Source organism: Nycticebus coucang, chromosome 8 (genome assembly GCF_027406575.1).
Source record: "Nycticebus coucang isolate mNycCou1 chromosome 8, mNycCou1.pri, whole genome shotgun sequence".
Lineage (NCBI taxonomy): Eukaryota > Metazoa > Chordata > Mammalia > Primates > Lorisidae > Nycticebus > Nycticebus coucang.
Window position 1 is genome coordinate 8,084,197 of NC_069787.1, and position 20,264 is coordinate 8,104,460.

The window sequence follows — 20,264 nt, forward strand, 5'->3', positions numbered from 1 at the left end:
GCTGGTACATTATTCACTGAGCTACAGGTGCCGAGCCTAATCTGTTCTTTCTTGAGAACGTGGCCAGAGTTCAATGTCTTCACTGATCATCTTTTTTTATATATATGAACATTAAAGCCAATTCTCAAAGGCCATACACACACGCAGATCTTCACTACTTGGCAATCAAAGCCAATTCCTTTATCAATAATTTTGTACATTGGGCACCTACTGTACAGCAACCTATACACACCAGCATCCAGCAACTGCTGAATGTTCTTTGTTCTCTAATATTTAGCAGACATTTTAGCTATATGTGCTCAATTAATTGCTTTCTTCATTTTCCATAATGCTGAATGTCAAACAGGCTTTGAATGGACCAGTCCTCAGTAGAGAAAGCTGGTTCTGTTCTTACCTCAGCAGCTTGGGTCTCTTGATGCAGCAATGTCAGACCGGTCAAGTCTTCTAAGAAGGAATGTGAAGAATTAAACACCTTGGCTAGGAAATTAAATCCTTCTCGTTCATACTGATCAAGAACCTGTAAAATATTTACATTTTTAAAAAGGAGGTTGCAGATTTGGAATTGCATATTAAAAGACTTGTACTTCTATTTAATAATAAGTACTTTTCTAAAAATGAAACTAAAAGGAGAATTAAATATGGAGATTTAATCTGAAATACAATCTGAAAAAAGTACAATCTGCTAGGCGAAAATTGGGAAGGCTTAGTATTTATCTTTCTCCTTCATAGAAAGAGTAACATCTTTCAGTTCAGATGCCATTATTTCCCGCAAATAAAATACATGTATTTTATGAAAATTCCTAAATAAAATAAACTTATTTCATGCAAATTCACTATAAATGCTGAAGAGCTGGGTTTAGTTACTGGTACAACTGGCACAAAAGTTTGTTTTTGTTAGAAAAGAAACAGAAGGTGAGAGAGCCAAGAAAAAAATTTTAAAAGATAAAGGGAGGAACAAAAGGATTCTGTCACGAATGTGACGTACTAGTGAGCCACATGTATTTTTAAAAATAATTCTAAAATGGAAAATAATTTTCAATAGGCACTTCACAAAAGAACACATCGAAAGCGGCCATGAACATGGAAACGAGCTCAGTGTCACGAGTGGTCAGAGAAATGAAAACTAAAACCATAATGAAAATACTATTTCATATCTACCAAAAAGGCTAAAACGAAAGAGGCAGAGAATATAAATCGCTGCCTGTATATCTTATTTAAAAGATAGTGAAATCTTTTTTCCCCAGTGCTGGAGAAAGGGCTTAGGAAAGGCAGAAGAATGCTGAAGTGCTGATAGCTTTTCTAGCTGGGGCTAGAAAAGAGGGGACAGAAGTGTGGAGGAAGGATGGGCAAAGCGGTTGCACTAAAAAATTAGGGGAGCAGTAGAGGGAAGGGGATTGGTGGGATTACACCAGCGGTGCATCTTACAAGGGTATATGTGAAACTTGGTAAACGCTCTGTGAAGCTAGTGAATGATGCCCCATGATCATATCAATGTACACAGCTATGATTTAATAAAAAAAGAAAGAAAAAAAAATTAGGGGAACAGGGGACTGGGGGCGGGAGCTCTAGTAACAGGACAGTAAGCACAAGATCCTCAAGGGCTAGAAAAGGGGCAAGGCTGAGGTAAGAGGCTTGAGGAATGTGATGGTGGGGAGGCAGGGCTGGTAGGGGTTGGGAGAAGGGAAGCTGACCCATAGCACTCCAACAGTGCCAGCAATTTCAAGCCCCTGCTCACTGTTGGGAGAAAGGCAATCATCTAAGCTTGGAGCCTAGCAGGATAAGGATAAAAAAAAAAAGTCAAAGAGGGTGGCTCCTGTGGCTCAAAGGAGTAGGGCGCTGGCCCCATATGCCAGAGGTGGTGGGTTCAAAACCAGCCCGGGCCAAAACTACAAAATAAATAAATAATAAATAAAGTCAAAGAAGACGAAGGGCTAGTGAGCACCAATGAACTGAGAATGGGTTCTGGCTGGTAGGATCAGAGAGATTGGGAGTCTTGGAGAGCTGAACAGGGCTCATTATGCTCCTAGGCATATACAAAGTCTAGGCTAATCAGCCACAGGAAATTAATTTGACAACTCGATGCCTAGATAATAAGGCATATGACAAACAACCAAATCCCTTGGTAATAATGAGATTCGTTACAAACAGAAATGTTATCTTAGGAAAACTGTACATGGAAATTAAATGATATTTTCCAAAATGATAAATACGATGTTTAGTGATCACTTATTTCTGAGAAAACCCCAACGCTCAGTACAGGTACACAGTGCTTAACTGAGTTTCACTTTACTGTGCTTGGCAGATGTAACAAGTTGAAGGTCTGTGCTAACCCTGAGTTGAACAAGGCTAGCCGTGCCATCTTTCTAACAACACCATGTGCTCACTCGGTGTCTCTGTGTCACATTTCGGTAATTCTTGCAGTATTTCAGACCTTTTCATTATTATTTTTTTTTTTTTTGCTGTCACTATTTTCTTTTATTTTTTTGAGACAGAGTCTCAAGCTGTCGCCTTCTCAAGCTATGAGGGCTGTGCCATCATAGCTCACAGTAACCTCAAACTCTTGGGCTCAGGTGATTCTCTTGCCTCAGATTTTCTACTTTTAGTAGAGACAGGGGTCTCACTTTTGCTCAGGCTGGTCTCAAACTCGTGAGTTCAGAAAATCCACCTGCCTCGGCCTCCCAGAGTGCTACGGTTACAGGCATGAGCTGCTCGCGCCTGGCCTGCTGTCACTATTTTTAATTTGTTAGGTGCCACAGACGACACCTATGTAAGACAGCAAGCTTAAGTAAATATGTATGTGTTCTGACTATTCTACCAGTCAGTCATTTCCCTGTCTCTCTCCATCTCCTTGGGTGTCTCTATTCCCTCAGACACAACAATATTGAAATTAGGAAAGTGAATAACCCTACAATGGCCTCTAAGAGTTCCAAGTGAAATAAAAAGATAGAAAATATTATTAAGTTTAGTGAGGAAGGCATGTCGAAACTGAGACAGGTTTCAAGCCAGGCCTCTTTTTTTCTTTTTTTTTTGAGACAACTCTCAAGCTGTAGAGTGCTCTTATGTCACAGCTCACAGCAACTTCAAAGTCTTAGGCTTAAGCAATTCTCTTGCCTCAGGCTCCCAAGTAGCTGAGACTACAGGTGCCTGCCCAGCACCCAGCTATTTTTTTGCTGCAGCTGTCTTTGTTGTTTGGTGGGCCCGGGCTGCATTCAAACCTGCCAGCTCCAGTGTATGTGGCTGGTGCTCTAGCTGCTTGAGCTACAGGCGCCGAGCCAGAAGCTAGGTTTCTTGGGCTAAAGAGTTAACCAACATGTGAAGGCAAAGGAAAAGTTCTTGAAGGGAATTGTAAGTGCTACTCCAGTGAACACGAGTGACAAGAAAGCAGAATAGGCTTATCTCTGATACAAAGAAAGTTTCAGTGGTCTGGACAGAAGATCAAACCATCCACAACATTCCCTTAAGACAAAGCCTGATCCAGTGCAAAGGCCTAACTCCCTTCATTTCTACAAAGGCTGAGAGGGGTGAGGAAGCTGCAGAAGAAAAGTCTGACGCTAGCAGAGGTTGGCTGATAAGGGTCAAGGAAAGAAGCCATCTCTGTAACATAAACGTGCAAGGCGAAGCAGCAAGTGCCAACGCAGAAGCTGTAGCAAGTTATCACAAGATCTGGCTAAGACCATGGATCTAAGTGGCCACAGTAAACAGGAGATTTTCACTGTTGCAAAAACAGCCTTCCAATTGGAAAAAGATCCCACCTAGGACTTTCATAGCTAGAGAGAAGTCAGTAACTGGCTTAAAAGGTTTAAAAAAACAGGCTTAACTCTCTTGTGAAGGGCTACTGAGGCTGGTTACTTAAACTTGAAGCCAATACTGATTTACCATTCCAAAAATCCTAGGGACCTTAAAAATGGTAAATCTACTCTGGCTGTGCTTCATAAATGAAACAAGGACTGATGATAGATGGTACATCTGTGTACAGCATGGTTTACTGAATATTGTAGGCTTACTGTTGAGAACTACTGCTCAAAAACATTACTGTTTGTTGACAATGCACCTAGCCATCCAAGAATTCTGATGCAGATGTGCAAGAAATGAATGTTGCTTTCATGACCCGATAACCCAAAATCCATTCTGCAGTTCAGAAGTCAAGAGTAATTTCAACTTTTAAGCTTTACTATTTAAGAAATACACTTCAGGGCGGCGCCTGTGGCTCAGTGAGTAGGGCGCCGGCCCCATATGCCGAGGGTGGCGGGTTCAAGCCCAGCCCCGGCCAAACTGCAACAAAAAAATAGCCGGGCGTTGTGGCGGGCGCCTGTAGTCCCAGCTGCTCAGGAGGCTGAGGCAAGAGAATCGCTTGGGCCCAGGAGTTGGAGGTTGCTGTGAGCTGGGTGAGGCCACAGCACTCTACCGAGGGCCATAAAGTGAGACTCTGTCTCTACACAAAAAAAAAAAGAAATACACTTCATAAGGCTACAGATGCTGATGGATCTGGGCAAAGAAAACGGAAAACCTTCTGCAAAGGCGTTCTAGATGATTTGAGAACTTTTGTGATTCCCAGGAAGAGGTCAAAGCATCAACAATGGCAAGAGTTGGGAAGAAATCGATCATAATCCTGGAAGGGTTTAAGAGGAACTAAAAAGACAGCAGCGGTAGAAACAGCAAGAGAACTAGAATTAGAAGTGGAACCTGAAGATCTAATCAAACTGCTGCAATGTCATGATCGAACTTCAATGGACAAGAAGTTACTTCTTATACGGGAGCAAAAACAGTGGTTTCTTGAGATGAAATCTATTCCAGGTAAAGACGCTATGAACACTGTTGAAATGACAAGATTGGGCATATTACATAAATTTAGTTCATAAAGCAAAAGCAAGTTTTAAAAGGAATGAGTTCAATTTTTATTTTTACTGTTGGTGAATCACTGCGGATACAAAGAATCAGGTTATACAAATCTGCTTGCATTTGTTAGGTAAAGTCCCTCTTACAATTGTGTCCTGCCCCCAAGAGGTGTGTCACACACTGTGACCCACTGCCCCCTTCCCTCTCTCCACTCCTCCTTTCCCTCACCCCACACCAAGTACTAGCATCAATTGCTCATGTCAGAATTGAGTACATTGGATTCTTGCTTTTTGATTCTTTTGAAGCTTTACTAAAAAGAATGTGTTCTACCTCCATCCAGGTTAATACAAAAGATGTAAAGCCACCATCTTTGTGAGTGGCTGAATAGTATTCCATGGTATACATACACCACAGCTTGTTAATCCATTCCCGGATTGGTGGGCATTGAGGTCGTCTCCACAATTTAGTAATTGTAAACTGAGCTGCAATAAACAGTCCAGTGCAAATGTCCTTATGATAAAATGATTTTCTTTTTTCTGATGGGTAAATGCCCAGTAATGGAGGATCAAATGGGAGGTCTAGTTTAAGTTCTTTGAGGATTCTCCATACTTCCTTCCTTCCTCACTGTATTAGTCTGCAGTCCCCCCAGCAGTGTAAAACAAGTCCAATTTTCAAAGAAATTCTATTACGGGTAAAATGCTATCAAATAGCATTGCATCCTACAGAGAAATCTTTTGTAAAAGGAAAAGTCACTCAGTACAGGAAATTTCGTTGTTGTCTTCATTTTTTTTTTTTTTTAGAATAATGCTATTGCAAATTTAATAGACTACACAATAGTATAAACATAACTTCTATATGTATTGGGAACCAAAAAATTCACGTGACTCATTTTATCACAGTGGTCTAGAACCAAACCCACAATATCTCTGAGGTATGCCTGTAAACAGATGCTCTATGCCAAGTTTCCAGTCAGATAAAAAAAAGTCGTTTGAAAAATGGACAAAATCTTTGAAGAAAAATTGGCATTATTCCAGACAAGATACTTTGTTGGACTTCAGTTAAACTTTCAGGTTTTAAGCTCATGTTCCCACAGATAATTTTTGCAGTTCTACAAATGTGAGAATGGAAACACTAACAGTAAGGGCAGAAGGAAGGAAAGGCTTCCCTCAGAGTCGGGCTGTACGGAAAGTCTAATGCCCAAACATTATTCACAGCACTGCCTTAAAAGTAGGTGGGAGAACTTAATCCTCTAGGTGCATATTTAATCATGCGAGGGTTTTCCAGTCCTCTCTTTATATGCTCTGAAGTTAATCTGTGTTATGAGAATAAGCAGCTTATAAAAAGTATGAAGATTTTACTCCCTACAAACAGTTGAACTGTCTTAAATGGGAAAAGGTGTCTAAAACTGTCCAAAAAAGAAAAGAAAAAAAAGATACAATCATGACGAATTTCACCAACAACCTGTCCGTCATCATAAAACATAGCACGCCTCTCAAGTGAACACATTATATAATACACAGTCCTGAGAAGGGTACACATCACATCTCTGAAGGTCAGAAGCATTCTAAAGGTCCTGGGGAAGTTTGCAAAGTAGAGAACTAACTATGACGCTTTTAGTATGAAGACCCTGATCTGTGATTTTTCTTACTTAACTGTTTTGCGGGCAGGGGATGGGGGTGTTCCTTTATTTATGACATATATGAACACATACGTACGTCCACGTGTATCTACATTTCTTGATTTTTGTGTATCTTGAAACTTTTGTAATGACCCACATACTCCAAGACAAAAACCTGTAGAACCTCTTCTTCAAACGTGATTTTAGGAGTAGCACCTGTTATGCTGAGACTCTGCTGACACCTTGCTCTTTACTACATCAAACTCAGACACCAGCTAGACATTGAAGCCTTTCCACAAATCTCCAATTTCGGGAAACTCTCTGGAAAACGCCTTATAAAGGGTCAGAGATCACCTCATAACAGCAAATAATGATTTTCATTTCATGAGAAGCAAAAGGGACACATAGTTGGTCTATTATTCTTCAATGAGAACAAGAAAGAAGCACGCCATGTAAAAAAATAGCTTATATATGTTCAAAAGGGGAAAGGAACATGCGGTTTCCTTTTTTTTTTTGTAGAGACAGAGTCTCACGTACCGCCCTCAGGTAGAGTGCCGTGGCGTCACACGGCTCACAGCAACCTCTAACTCTTGGGCTTACGTGATTCTCCTGCCTCAGCCTCCCAAGCAGCTGGGACTACAGGCGCCCGCCACAACGCCCGGCTATTTTTTTGTTGCAGTTTGGCCGGGGCTGGGTTTGAACCCGCCACCCTCGGCATATGGGGCCGGCGCCCTACTCACTGAGCCACAGGCACTGCCCGAACATGCGGTTTCTATAAACCTCTTGTTTAAAGTCTTTTCTTTTGTTTAGAAATTATAATTACTTCTTTTTAACAATTAAAAAAAATACATGTGTACGATTTCTAAAAAATTCAGGTGAGGTCACGGTCCCTCAAACTGGACAGACAGGCAGGTACAGAGTCACAGCACACTGGGGCAGGAACCTCCACAGGGACCAGCAGTGGGGCAAAAAAACCTGAACTGTAACTGACAAATTGCTGGAGGCTGGATGTGGCTCAGTTTGGGAGTCAAAGACCCAGTCACAAGGAGGCCCCTGTGCTTCTGAGTTTTATCTCTAGGAGCTCAACTGGGTTCTCACAAATATTACAGAAAAATCCCCCCCTGCTTCGGGCAGCGGGAGGGGAAAAAAGAACCTTTTTTTTTTTTTTTTGAAACAAGAGTCTCACTATGTCACCCTTGGTAGACTGCCATGGCATCACAGCTCACAGCAACCTTGAACTTTTGGGCTTAAGTAACTCTCTTGCCTCAGCCTCCGAAGTAGCTGGGACTACAGGTGCCCGCCACAATGCCTGGCTATTTTTTGGTTGTAGTTGTCATTGTTGTTTGGCAGGCCGAGGCTGGATTCAAACCCGCCAGCTCTGGCGTGTGTGGCTGGCGCTCTAGCCGCTCAGCTACAGGCACCGAGCCAAAAAAGAACCATTCTGAAATATGTCACAGCCTTTTGTTCTTAACAAGATCTGACCCTAAGAGAAAGCAGATAACTAGAGCCCAGCCCACTGTGGTTTTACCGGAGTCCAACTGACCTGGAGGAAAGGGAATACCCAACTCCAGCCCAATCTAGTCATCCTGTCCTACCTAAAGGGGAAGGGGAGTGATGAGCAGTAAGAATTTGCGACCTTCACAATCCTGATGCACAGTGTCACCAAGAGATTGACACTCAATCAAAGAATCCTTGCCCCACACCTTGGCATCACGTTATTAAAGGCCTATTTACAGCACTTACCTTTACCCGGTACATCATTTCTGACTACTAAGAAAAAACTACAAGGCACAGTAAAATACACAATTTGAAGAGACAGAGCATGAATCAGAACCAGACGTGGCAAGGATGTTGGAACTTTAAAACAACTATGATCAACATGCTAAGGGCTCTAAATGATAAAGTAGACAGTATATAAAAACAGATGGGTAATACAAGCAGAGAGTTGGAAATTCTAAGAAAGAACCAAAAAGAAACTCTAGAGGTCAAACGAGTACATCAGAAATGAATGCCTTTCATGGGCTTATTAGACTGGACACAGCTAAGGAAAGAGTTTCTGAATTTGAGGATGTATCAATAGAAATTTCCAAAACTAATAAGAGAAAAAGACTTAATAAAACCAGAACAGACTATCCAAGAGCCGTGGACAACTACAACAGGTGTAACGTATGACCTGAGATTATCAGAAGAAGAAAGAGAAAGGAAAAGAAATAGTTGAAATAATCATAACTAAGAATTTCCCCCAAATTAACATCAGACATCAATCCGTAGATCCAGGAAGCATGAAGGACACCAAGCAGGATAAATGGGGAAAAAGCTACACCTAGGCATATCATTTTTAAATTTCAGAAAATCACATATAAAGAAAAAATACTGAAAGAAGCCAGAGAAAGAAAAAAGGAGGAGCCAAGATGAGAATGACAACCAACTTCTCTGAAACCACGCAACAAGAGTGAACTGAAATATCTGAAGTGTTGAGAGAAAAATATCCAACAACCTAGAACTCTCTATCCCAAGAAATTACACTTTAAAAGTAAAAGAGAAAAAAGCCTTTCTCATACAAATAAAAATTGAAGGAATTTGTTCCCAACAGACATGTTAAAAGTAGTTCTTTAGAGAGGAAAAAAATGACATAGGTCAGAAATTTGGATCTATATAAAATAAGGATGTCAAAGAAGGAACGGTGAAGATTAAATAAGTTTTCTTGTTCTCAACTGATCAGACAATAGTCTGTTCAACATAACAGTGACAATATGTTTGATTACATTTGTCTATGGAGATGACTCACGTATATTAAGTTTATGTATGCTTACCATGACGGGAAGTGAACAGCACCAATGATACAAGGGATGAGAGAGGAATTAGGATTATTTGTTGTTATAAGGTACTCACCCTCCTACCTGTCAAGTGGCCCAGTGTTACCAGAAAGTCTGAATTCACTGTAAGTATATACTATAAACTCTGGGCAACCACTAAAAAATGTAATACAAGAGGTGTAACTAATATGCTAAGGAAGGGGAGAAAATGGAATTATAAAAAATGCTCAAATAAACCAAAAACATTAAAAAGAAAAAAAAAAAAAAAGGAGAGGGCCAGGTGTGGTGGCTCACACCTGTAATCCCAGCACTTGGGAGGGCAAGGTGGTGGACTGCTTTAGTTCACAGGTTCGAGAACAGCATGAGCCAGAGCGAGACCTCCTTTCTAAAAATAGCCAGGCGCTGTGGCAGGTGCCTGTAGTTCCAGCTACTTGGGAGGCTGAGGCAAGAGAATCACTTGAGCCCAAGAGTTTGAGGTTACTGTGAGCTATGACATCACAGCACTCTACCAAGGGTGACAAAGTGAAACTCTGTCTCAAAAACAAAGCAAAATAAATTAACATAAAACATCATCTGGGCTTGGTGCCCGTTGCTCAGTGGTTAGGGTGCAGTCACAGACACTGGGGCTGGTGGGTTCAAATCCGACCAGGGCTCACTAAAACAACAATGACAACTACAAGAAAAAAAATAGCCGGGCGCGGTGGTGGGCGCCTGTAGTCCCAGCTACTTGGGAGGCTGAGGCTAGAGAATCGCTTAAGCCCAAGAGTTTGAGGTTGCTGGGGTCTGTGACACTATGGCACTCTACTGAGGGTGACATAGTGAGGCTCTGTCTCAAAAAAATAAATAAATAAATAAAAATAAAAAACAAAAACCATCACACGAACAGGGCTAAATAAGAAAAATCACATGAACAATAGATGTGGAAAACACATTTGACAAACTGAACACTACTTTTGACAAAAACTCTCAGCAAACTAGGAATAGAGGAGAAGAGCAACTTGTTAAATTATCTACAAAAATTCTTTTTTTTTTTAGAGACAGAATCTCACTTTGTTGCCCTCAGAGTTCCAAGGTGTCACGGCTCACAGCAACCTCCAGCTCCTGGGCTTAGGTGATTCTCTTGCCTCAGCCTCCCAAGAAGCTGGAACCTCAGGTGCCTGCCACAACACCCGGTTATTTTTTTGTTGCAGTTTGGCCAGGGTATAACTCACCACCCTTGGTATATAGGGCCGGTGCCCTACTCACTGAGCCACAGGCACCACCCCCAAACTGCAGTTAACATTTTAATTCATGATGAAAAACTAGAAATTTCTCTACTAAGATGAAGAAAATGGAACAGAAATCCCCTCTCACCAATCCTTTCAACATCATACTGGAAGACCTAGCTAATGTGATAAGATAAGCGAAGGAAATAAACAGTATATTGATCAGGAAGAAAGAAATAAAACTTTACACATGACATGACTTTTTGTAGAAAATACAAATTTACAAAAGTACTGCTGGAAATAATAGCTAATTATAGCAAGGCAGCAGGATACATGGTCAATATATAAAATTCAATGATTCTCCAATACACTAGTGATGAACAGGTGGAATTCAAAATTAAAAACATAATACCATAGGGCGGCGCCTGTGGCTCAGTGAGGAGGGCGCCGGCCCCATATGCCGAGGGTGGCGGGTTCAAACCCAGCCCCGGCCAAACTGCAACCAAAAAATAGCCGGGCGTTGTGGCGGGCGCCTGTAGTCCCAGCTACTCGGGAGGCTGAGGCAAGAGAATCGCCTAAGCCCAAGAGTTAGAGGTTGCTGTGAGCCGTGTGACGCCACGGCACTCTACCCGAGGGCGGTACAGTGAGACTGTGTCTCTACAAAAAAAAAAAAAAAAAAAAAAAAACATAATACCATAACCTAGATGAAATGGATAAATCCCTCGAAACACAAACTTACCACAACTAAATCACAGAGAAACAGAATACCTGAATAGACCAATATGGACACTGAATCGGTAATAAACAATCTCCAAAGAAAAGGACCTAATGGTTTTGTTGGTAAATTTTACCAACATTTAAAGAACTAACACAACCCATTTTAAACTTTTCCAAAAAATTGAAGAGGACAGAAAACTTTCTAACTCATTCTTTGAGGACAGAAAAAGACGCTGCAAGAATACCATAGACCAATGTAACTTGTTAACACGGATACAAAAATTCTCACCAAAATACTAGCAAACTGTGTGTTGACTCTGCATCCGACACTTTGCTGATTTTATCGATTGATTCTAACAATGCAGTATTTAGGGTTTTCTACATGTTAGATTCAGATCTTATATTAAAAGTTCCATATTAAAAGAGTTATTATATGCCATGACTAGTGGGATTTATTCCTAGAAAGTAAGAACAGTTCAACATATAAAAAAAATCCATGTAATATACCATATTAACAGAATGAAGGGAAAAAACCATCATCTCAATTGATGCAGAAAAAGCATTTGACAAAATTTAACACCCTTTCTTGATTAAAAACACACAAACTAGGAAACAAAATAAATGGTATTAACACAATAAACACTGCATGTGAAAAACCACAGCAAGCATCATACACAATAATGAAAGAACAAAAGCTTTTCCACTAAAGAATATGGCAAGGCCCACTTTCCCATTTCTGTTCACTATAACATGGGAAGTTCTAGAAAGAGCAAATAGCAAGAAAAAGAAAAAAAGGCATCCAAATGGAAAAAGAAAAAGTAAAATTATCTGTGTTCACAAGTGATATGATCTTTACATGTACCAAAAACCTACAGATTCCACCAAGAAACCTGAGTAAATGAATCAGCAAAGTAGCAGGATGTAAAATCAACATGAAAAATTAGTTGTACTTCTATAAACTAATATTAAATGGTCTAAGAAAGAAACGACAAAAATAATCCCACTTGGGCCAGGCATGATGGCTCATGCCTATAATCCTTCTGAAGGCCAAGGTAGAAGGATCACTTGAGGGCAGAAGTTCAAGACCCAGCCTGGGAAACAGTGAGACCCTGTCTCTACAAAAATAAGAAATAATAGCTGGGTGTCATGGCTCTGTCTCAAAAAAAAAAAAAACAAAAAAAAAAACTATCTATCACACATATCTATCTATGCTGTTTAGGTTCATAGCAATCTGATGTTAATCTTGGGGAATATCTTAGGGAATAAGCAACTTAGGGAAAGCTTGCCCAGTGCCCCAGATAAGGTAATAAAAGAGTGTGGTTGGAAGCCACCAGGTGATCCTAACAGAGAGTCAAAACACTCTCTCTTAAAGATGACAACCTACCCGTGGATTTCTGCAGAGGGCTGGTTCCACACTGAGGGCAGAAGCCTCTGGTTTCCAGGACTGTCACGGACGGCCCTTTCCAGGGTGGAGAGTACTCACTTTGGGTAATGAGCTGGAAGCATTGCTAGTAAGACTGGGAGGAAACGCTTTGACCCATCTCTGTCTCTTAGTGTCCTGGAAAGACTGCCTGAGGTCAGGAGTTTGATACCAGCCTGTCCAACATAGCAAGACCCCAACTCTACAAAAAAGTTTTAAAAGACACTCCCCCCAACCCCCCCAAAAAAAATCTTGGTAAAAACAATAAGCTTTGTGGCATTTTAACTTCCCTCAAGCTCCATGGTAGCCTTGAAAACCAATAACACACAATCATAGTGAAGACCAGCAGGCTGAAAGCCACTAGAGGAAGCAATTTGGGATTGGAGCTCCTACAAAGCTTGATTTCAGAAAATCCTCACCTGTTTAGTGGTTGCCAGCAAGACCCCACTGACAAACTGTCTGAATTTGACTTGACTCAGAACTCACCCACGGAGTAAGACATTTTTCTGGGGCCAATGGTTAAAAAACTATTGCAGACAATTGTTTAATATCATGATCTGGGGTCATAGTTAACAGCTGGAGCAACAATAGGCTAACCAAAAAGCTTTAAAAAAATCTAGGAAATGCTATAGGAGGTTGGAAAGATCAAATGTATTCTTGAGACTTGAGAAGACTGTGCACAGGCATAGAGCTAGGTATATGCCCTAATTATGCCTGTGCTCAGGGAAGATCTCAGAAGGCAGGCCCGAAGCTCTCTGTCCAGCTGATCTTAAGGATCTGTGCAGGCAGGAGCTAAACGGTAAGGAGGAGGTTTCCCCATGCCTCAACACGCACAGGGCCTCAGCAAAGGCTGGGAGACAGCCCCAGGCATTTAAGGAAATCTCTTGCAATTTATAATCCTTATCTTATTCAATCCATCAGCAACATCTGACACAGTTCATTTTCCCTCTTTATTTTTTGAGGCAACGTATGTTGCCCAGGTTTTGACTTGCTGGGGTCAAGCAATAACTCCTGCACTGGCCTCCCAAATGCTGGAATTACAGACTTGAGCCACGGCACTCAGCCTATTTGTGTTATTTCTGCTCAAAGTACCCTGAAGATCACTGCATGGATGGCACTTTTCTATCATTAAAGTCTCACTCAAATGTCACCTCCTCAGAAACGTCAGGGCAAAAAGACACACTTACCCACCCCCCACTCTCCATCTCATTGTTTTACTCTTATTTTCTTCTTGGCATTTATCACTAGCTGAAATTAAAATTAGTAAACTACCTTATCATTATCCCCACTTTCTGTCACTTGACTATAAATTCCCCAAAGTCTATGTTTTTATCTATCTCATTCATTACTGCATCCCCAGAGCCCAGAAGGCCAGGTGCACAGTGGGCACTCAGTAAATATCCATTGAATGATACGCCCAATAAAAACAACTCAACTGTTCATCAGTAGTAGAGTGGATGAACAGTGGTACCTTCACAGAGTGGAATACTACACATCAATGGAAAAGAACTGCTGCTGTGTGCAGTATGTATGAATTTCACAGACAGAATAGGGGCTGAAAGAGGCCAAACGCCAAAGAATATACACTGTACAAAACTAGGAAATTCACAAGCAGCAAAACTAACTTGTGATGATAGAAGACAGAGTTGTTTTCAGCCTTGGACAAGGCGATTAAGAGAGGGCCCAGAGGAGTCTGGAGGATACCAGAAATATTCTATACATTGACATTAATGGCAGTTACATGGGAAAAAAATAAAACACTCAAGTTGTATATTTGTGTATATACTGTTTATAAGTTATACCTCAACATACAAATGTTTACTATCTACTAAGCAAAAGGTTAAAAGTTATCAATTGAATCAAAATATGTTTCTCACCACATAAACTAATTTAAAAAAAAAGGTATCGGCTTGGCACCTGCAGCTCAGTGGCTAGGGTGCCAGCCACATACACTGGGGGTCAGGGGATTCTAACCCCACCCAGGCCCGCCAAACAACAATAACAACTATAACAAAAAAATAGCCCGGCGTTGTGGCGGGCGCTTGTAGTCCCAGCTACTTGGGAGGCTGAGGCAAGAGAATCGCTTAAGCCCAAAAGTTTGAGGTTGCTGTGAGCTGTGACACCATGGCACTCTACCAAGGGTGACATAATGAGACTGTGTCTCTAAAAAAAAAAGTTCAATAGGTTAAACAGCTATTACTCCTGCATTCTCAGAGCTGAGACTCTAGACCAGTGTTTTTCAACCTTTTTTATCTCAGGCACACTTTAACCTGTAGTTCGAACTTCCACAGCATTCTTAAGTTATGTTGGTCAAAAAAAGAAAAAAAGGAAAAAAAGAATATACTTACTATGCATTGAACTTCTTTCAAAAATAATTTAATTAGTGACCTTTAAAATTTTTCGTGGCACACCTAAGATCCCCTCATGGCACACTGGTCGAAAATCACAGCTTTAGAGACTCAAAAAGTATCTGCTGAGCATCCATTACACAGAGCTTATAGTTCTAAGCACTAAAAGGTACGGAGGTCATGGGAACCTCCAGGACTCTGCCATTTAGCAGGAAGCCTAATCAGAGCTCAGTGGGAAGCCACTGTGGATGTACGCACAGAAAGGCGCCTAAAACAGAAGGGCATCAGGGAAGGCTTCTATGATAATTTGCACATGGCACGTTCCCACGCACACATCAAAAAAACCTCAATTGCATCCTGAATGTAAAGTGGATGATCTTAGTGAGCCGGTCAGTGGCAAGGACGGCACAAACAGCCTACGGGGAGTGAAGGGGAAAGGCAGAAAGAGGTCACCGTCACACCTGCTGCGTGTACGATTCCTACTTTAAAATGAATTTTTTAGGGATGTGACTTTCCTTTCTCAATCATCTTTTTAAACCAAATCATACTTTTTCGCTGACTTCAGACAAACCAAAGATATTCTTTGATTTGGAGGATGTCAAGGTATGTTAAAAATGCACTTGAAACCTTGACCTAACAAAATACGACTTTCTAAAGTCATTCTTCAAAATAAGTCAGAAAGCACAAAAGTTAGAGCAGTGGTTCTCAAAACTTGGGCATGCATCAGAGTTCCCTGGAGGGCTTGTTAAAACACAGATAGCTGGGCCCCAGTGCCAGAGTTTCTGATTAATTAGGTTTGTGGTAATGTCTGAGAATTTGCGTTTCTAGCAAGTTCCCAGAGGATGCTGATGGTGCTGGAAAATGCCTGCTATAGCTAAACAGGAGTATGTTGTCTTGGTACTCAACTCATGAAGAAGTACATGTGGTTTTTTTTTTTTTTTTTTTTTTGAGACAGATTCTCACTATGTTGCCCTCAGTGGAGTGCTGTGGCGTCACAGCTCACAGCAACCTCAAACTCTGGGGCTTCAGTGATTCTCTTGCCTCAGCCTCCCAAATAGCTGGGACTACAGGCAGCCGCCACAACACCCAGCTATTTTTTTGTTGCAGTTGTTGTTGTTTACCTGGCCTGGGCCGGGTTCAAACCCGCCAGCCTCAGTGAATGTGGCCGGTGCCATAACCACTGTGCTGCACGCCGAGCCTACATGTGGTTTTTTAAAAAAATTAATTTAGAAGTCCATCTTTAGCAATTATTCCTAAGATAAATAATTTTATCTGATATCACTGTTTGTTTAGCAGTTTTAGTCAATCCTTTTAATAAACTCTTTATGGCAAAAAAATATTTCATTCCTTACACAGAAAGCCAAGTTTCACTAAAAAAACTATCACCCTGAATGACATTTGTAACGTGTGAATTTTGGTTGAGTTTCTTTTAATTTTGGAATTAAGAATTATATAAGTGCATGTTTGGAAGGCAAGCTCCACTGAGAAATTTACACTATTTTATGCATTATTCTTTCTCTCCAATCTGCATGGCTATTGAGGCCACAGTCATAAACTAACAGCCCTACAGCTGGAAATAGCCCAGAAACAGGTTTGGTTTGATCCGTGTAGTATTTTGACCGGGAAAAAGTTTTCAAACCAATACTTAAAAACTCAGATGTTTTCACATTAAAACTCAAATGTCTACCTACTCTTGGAAAAAAAAAAAAAAAAAATATCTCTCTCTATGTCTCTCTCTCTCTCAAAGGTATGGCAACGTCATTGCTAGTTTTCTGCAAGTCGATAATCGTCCAGAGCCTGGAGCTCTAGTCGGCTAGTGTCCCTGTGTTGTTCCTGCTGTCTTCCAACTAGTTCTCTGTGCTCATTTATTTACTTGCCTACCCCTGCAGGCTTGTGTATCTGGGGGCCTTACATAAGAGGGAACAGAGTTTCGATTTCAAAAAGTTCCTATACACTGGCTTTAATTAAGTATGGTGTGGGTAAGTTAATGAAAACTTAATTTGGACTCAAGTCTCCTATCACCTTAGGTCGATGAGCTAAGTGATCCACTTCTAGAAATATCAGGCTAGGATGAACATTCTCTGAAAGACAGTGTGGCAGGCTGTGACCCTATCTGTCAAGAGTAGTGTAAATGATGGGCATGCCTGCAAAACCCAGTATACAGCATACAGAATTTACTATTTCAACCTGTTCATTGTGAAATAACACAGAAAAGTGTATGCTATAGCTTCAAGTGGACAGAACATCTGTAACATCAGCACATCCAAAGTCACCATAAAGCCACTTCCCAATCACAGCTTCCTTCTTGCTTCTCAGAGGTAACCACTGATTTATAATCACTGCCTTACTTCTCTAATTTTTCACTTAATCTTCCCTAATCAGTTTTATATGTTTCTGAACACTGAACTTACACTCTTTTGCACCCGACTTTTAAACATTCAACATGTTAAGATACATGTTAATTTGTGCTTTCCTTTTCTTCTTGCTCAGTCTTACAGGAGGTTTATGAATTTTACAGGTCCTTCCGAAGAACCAACTCGGCTTCGAGAGTCCCTCTGCTCCTCTCTGTAGCAACTCCTACTTTCTGTTCGTATTTACTGTTCTGCTTTTTCTATCTTTTAGACATAAATATTTAGTTGTTAACTTTGGCCCTTTCTTCTTCTTAGGCTATCTAATTTTGATTAAATACTGCTTTATCCTTATCTGACAATTTTGATATATGTATGTTTTTATCATTCAGTTAAAAAATTATTTTCTTTTTTGAGAAAGGGTCTTGCTTTGTTGCTGGGGCTACAGTGCAGTGGCATCATCATAACCCATTGCAACCTCAAACTCCTGGGATGAAGCGATCCTCCTTCCTCGGTCTCCTGAGTAGCTGGGACTACAGCTACATGCCACCATGCCCAGCCATTTGTTTCTACTTTTTGTAGAGGCAAGGTCTTGCTTTCGTGCATGCTGGTCTTAAACTTCTAGCCTCAAGCAGTCCGTCTGCCTTGATCTCCCAAAGTAATAGGATTACAGGTACAAGCCACCGTGCCTGGCCTGAAATATTTCCTAATTTCTATTCTATCATCTTTAATTCATGAGTTATTTAGAAGTATGTATTTGGATTTCCAAGTGGTATTATTTCATAGTTATCTGCTTATTACTGATTTATAGCATAATTGCACTGGAATTAGAGTATACATTATGTATAACTGGACTATTTGAAATTTGTTTTGAGACAATTATTTGGTATATTCTAGTGACTCCTTATAAGATGCGTATTCTTAAAAAGTATGTGGATTTTACAGTTGTATGCAGTAGTCTACATGTGTTCACTAGAAGATGCTTATTAACCATGTTGATCAAATTTTCAGTAACCCACCGTGATTTATTTGGTATCTTTTTTTCATCAATTACTGAGAAAGATTCATTAAAATTTTCTGATTATAGATTGTCTATTTCTCCAAGTAATTCTATAAATTTTTGTTTTATATATTTTGTAGACATGTAATTAAATACAAATTTAGAACTTATCTTCCTGGTAAATTAAAACCAATTATAAAGTAGAATTAATATAAAGTAATCAACTTTTTGATTTAAAGTCTATTTTGTCTGATATTAACATAGCTACACCAGCTTTCTAGTGGCTAGTATTTAGACTATGTACATTTTTACATTTATTTTCAATCCTTCTGCATCCCTAAGTTTAAGATATACTGCTTATATAAGTCATATAATTTTAAAAATCTAGTCTCTCTTTGCTTTCTAACCAGCATTCAGTTAATTATGTTTAACGCAGTTACTAACACATGTGGATTTAAGTTTACTACCACTTCTTGTGCTTTTCATATGGTTCTTGTTCTATGTTCCTTTTAGCCATCTTTTCATCACTGGTTTTTTTTTTTTTTTTTTTGTAGAGACAGAGTCTCACTTTATGGCCCTCGGTAGAGTGCCGTGGCCTCACACAGCTCACAGCAACCTCCAACTCCTGGGCTTAAGCGATTCTCTTGCCTCAGCCTCCCGAGTAGCTGGGACTACAGGCGCCCGCCACAACGCCCGGCTATTCTTTGGTTGCAGTTTGGCCGGGGCTGGGTTTGAACCCGCCACCCTCGGTATATGGGGCCGGCGCCTTACCAACTGAGCCACAGGCGCCGCCCCATCACTGGTTTTTTAATTAGTTGGAAATTATTCAATTTTTCTATTTGTTTAGTGTATTGATTACAACATATATCCTTGATTTATTAAAGTCGAACATTAATTATCACCTTTACTCTCATCTAAACAATGCAAGAACCTTAGAACAGACTAATTCCAATCACTTCCTCCCAATTTTGACTTTTCTTGTATTTTAAATCCTTGTTTTCTTAACCTATCCAACATTTTATTGTCTCATATAGTCAACTGTTCATTTAGTTATGCACATATTTACCACTGCCTGTGCTTTTTATTTTGTACACTTTTGATCTTACATTTTTCTTTCATTGTAGTTGTAGAATACCCATTAGAAATCCCTGTTGTACAAACATGCTAGTAGTAGACTGTTTTTGTCTATGCAAAATACCTTTAATATTCACTTTTACCTCTGTCCTTTCATTCTTGAACAGTATTTTCTGCTGGGCTTAAAATTCTAGGTTGGCAGTTATTTCTTTAAACACACTGAAGATACTATCTCCATTATCTTTTAGCCTGCTCTCTGCTATTGAGGAGTCAACATAAGTCTCCTTATCACTCTTCAGAAGTTAGTGATATCACTAACACATTGCTTTTAAGATTTCTTTGTATTTTCTGAAATTTCATTATGATGGATCTAGGTGTGACTTTAGTTTTACTTATATTGTTTTAAATTTGTTGAGCTTCCTAAATTTGAGGCTTTTGGTCTTTCCTTGGTTTCAAAAATGTTTAGCTATAATCCTTCCAAAATTGTTACAGAATCTTTCTCCGCTTTTTTCTAGATATCGTTACATGATTGTTAGACTTTCTCACTTGAGTCCCTCTTACCTTCTCTTATATTTTCCATCATTTTGTCTCTGTACTTTACTTAGAATAGTTTCTTCTATTTTCCAGTTCGCTAATTTGTTCTTCAACTGTATATAGTTGCCTATAACCTATTTATTTCATTTTTGTATTTTCAGTTCTAGAATTTGGGGTTTTATTTGTTTGTTTTAACTGACCCTCCCCTGCCCACCCCCTAGAATTTATTTTAATCTGCAAAGCCATGTTTTAGAGTTTCTGGTCTTAGTGGAAACTAAAATTTGGGTTTTATTTTAATACTATGTATAAGAATAGTATTTTACAGTCTATGTCTGATAAGTCCTATAT

The 20,264-nt window shown here is 40.0% G+C and overlaps 1 protein-coding gene across 3 annotated transcripts in view; it reads right to left on the bottom strand.

The window, feature by feature from the left end:
* ATG7 (autophagy related 7) overlaps window positions 1-20,264 on the bottom strand; it is a 273,640-nt gene that overhangs the window by 124,942 nt on the left and 128,434 nt on the right. For all 3 annotated transcript variants that reach the window (XM_053600407.1, XM_053600408.1, XM_053600406.1), the window contains exon 18: window positions 395-517. In XM_053600407.1, the coding sequence (XP_053456382.1) occupies window positions 395-517 (123 nt within the window). The remainder of the gene's footprint in view (window positions 1-394; window positions 518-20,264) is intronic.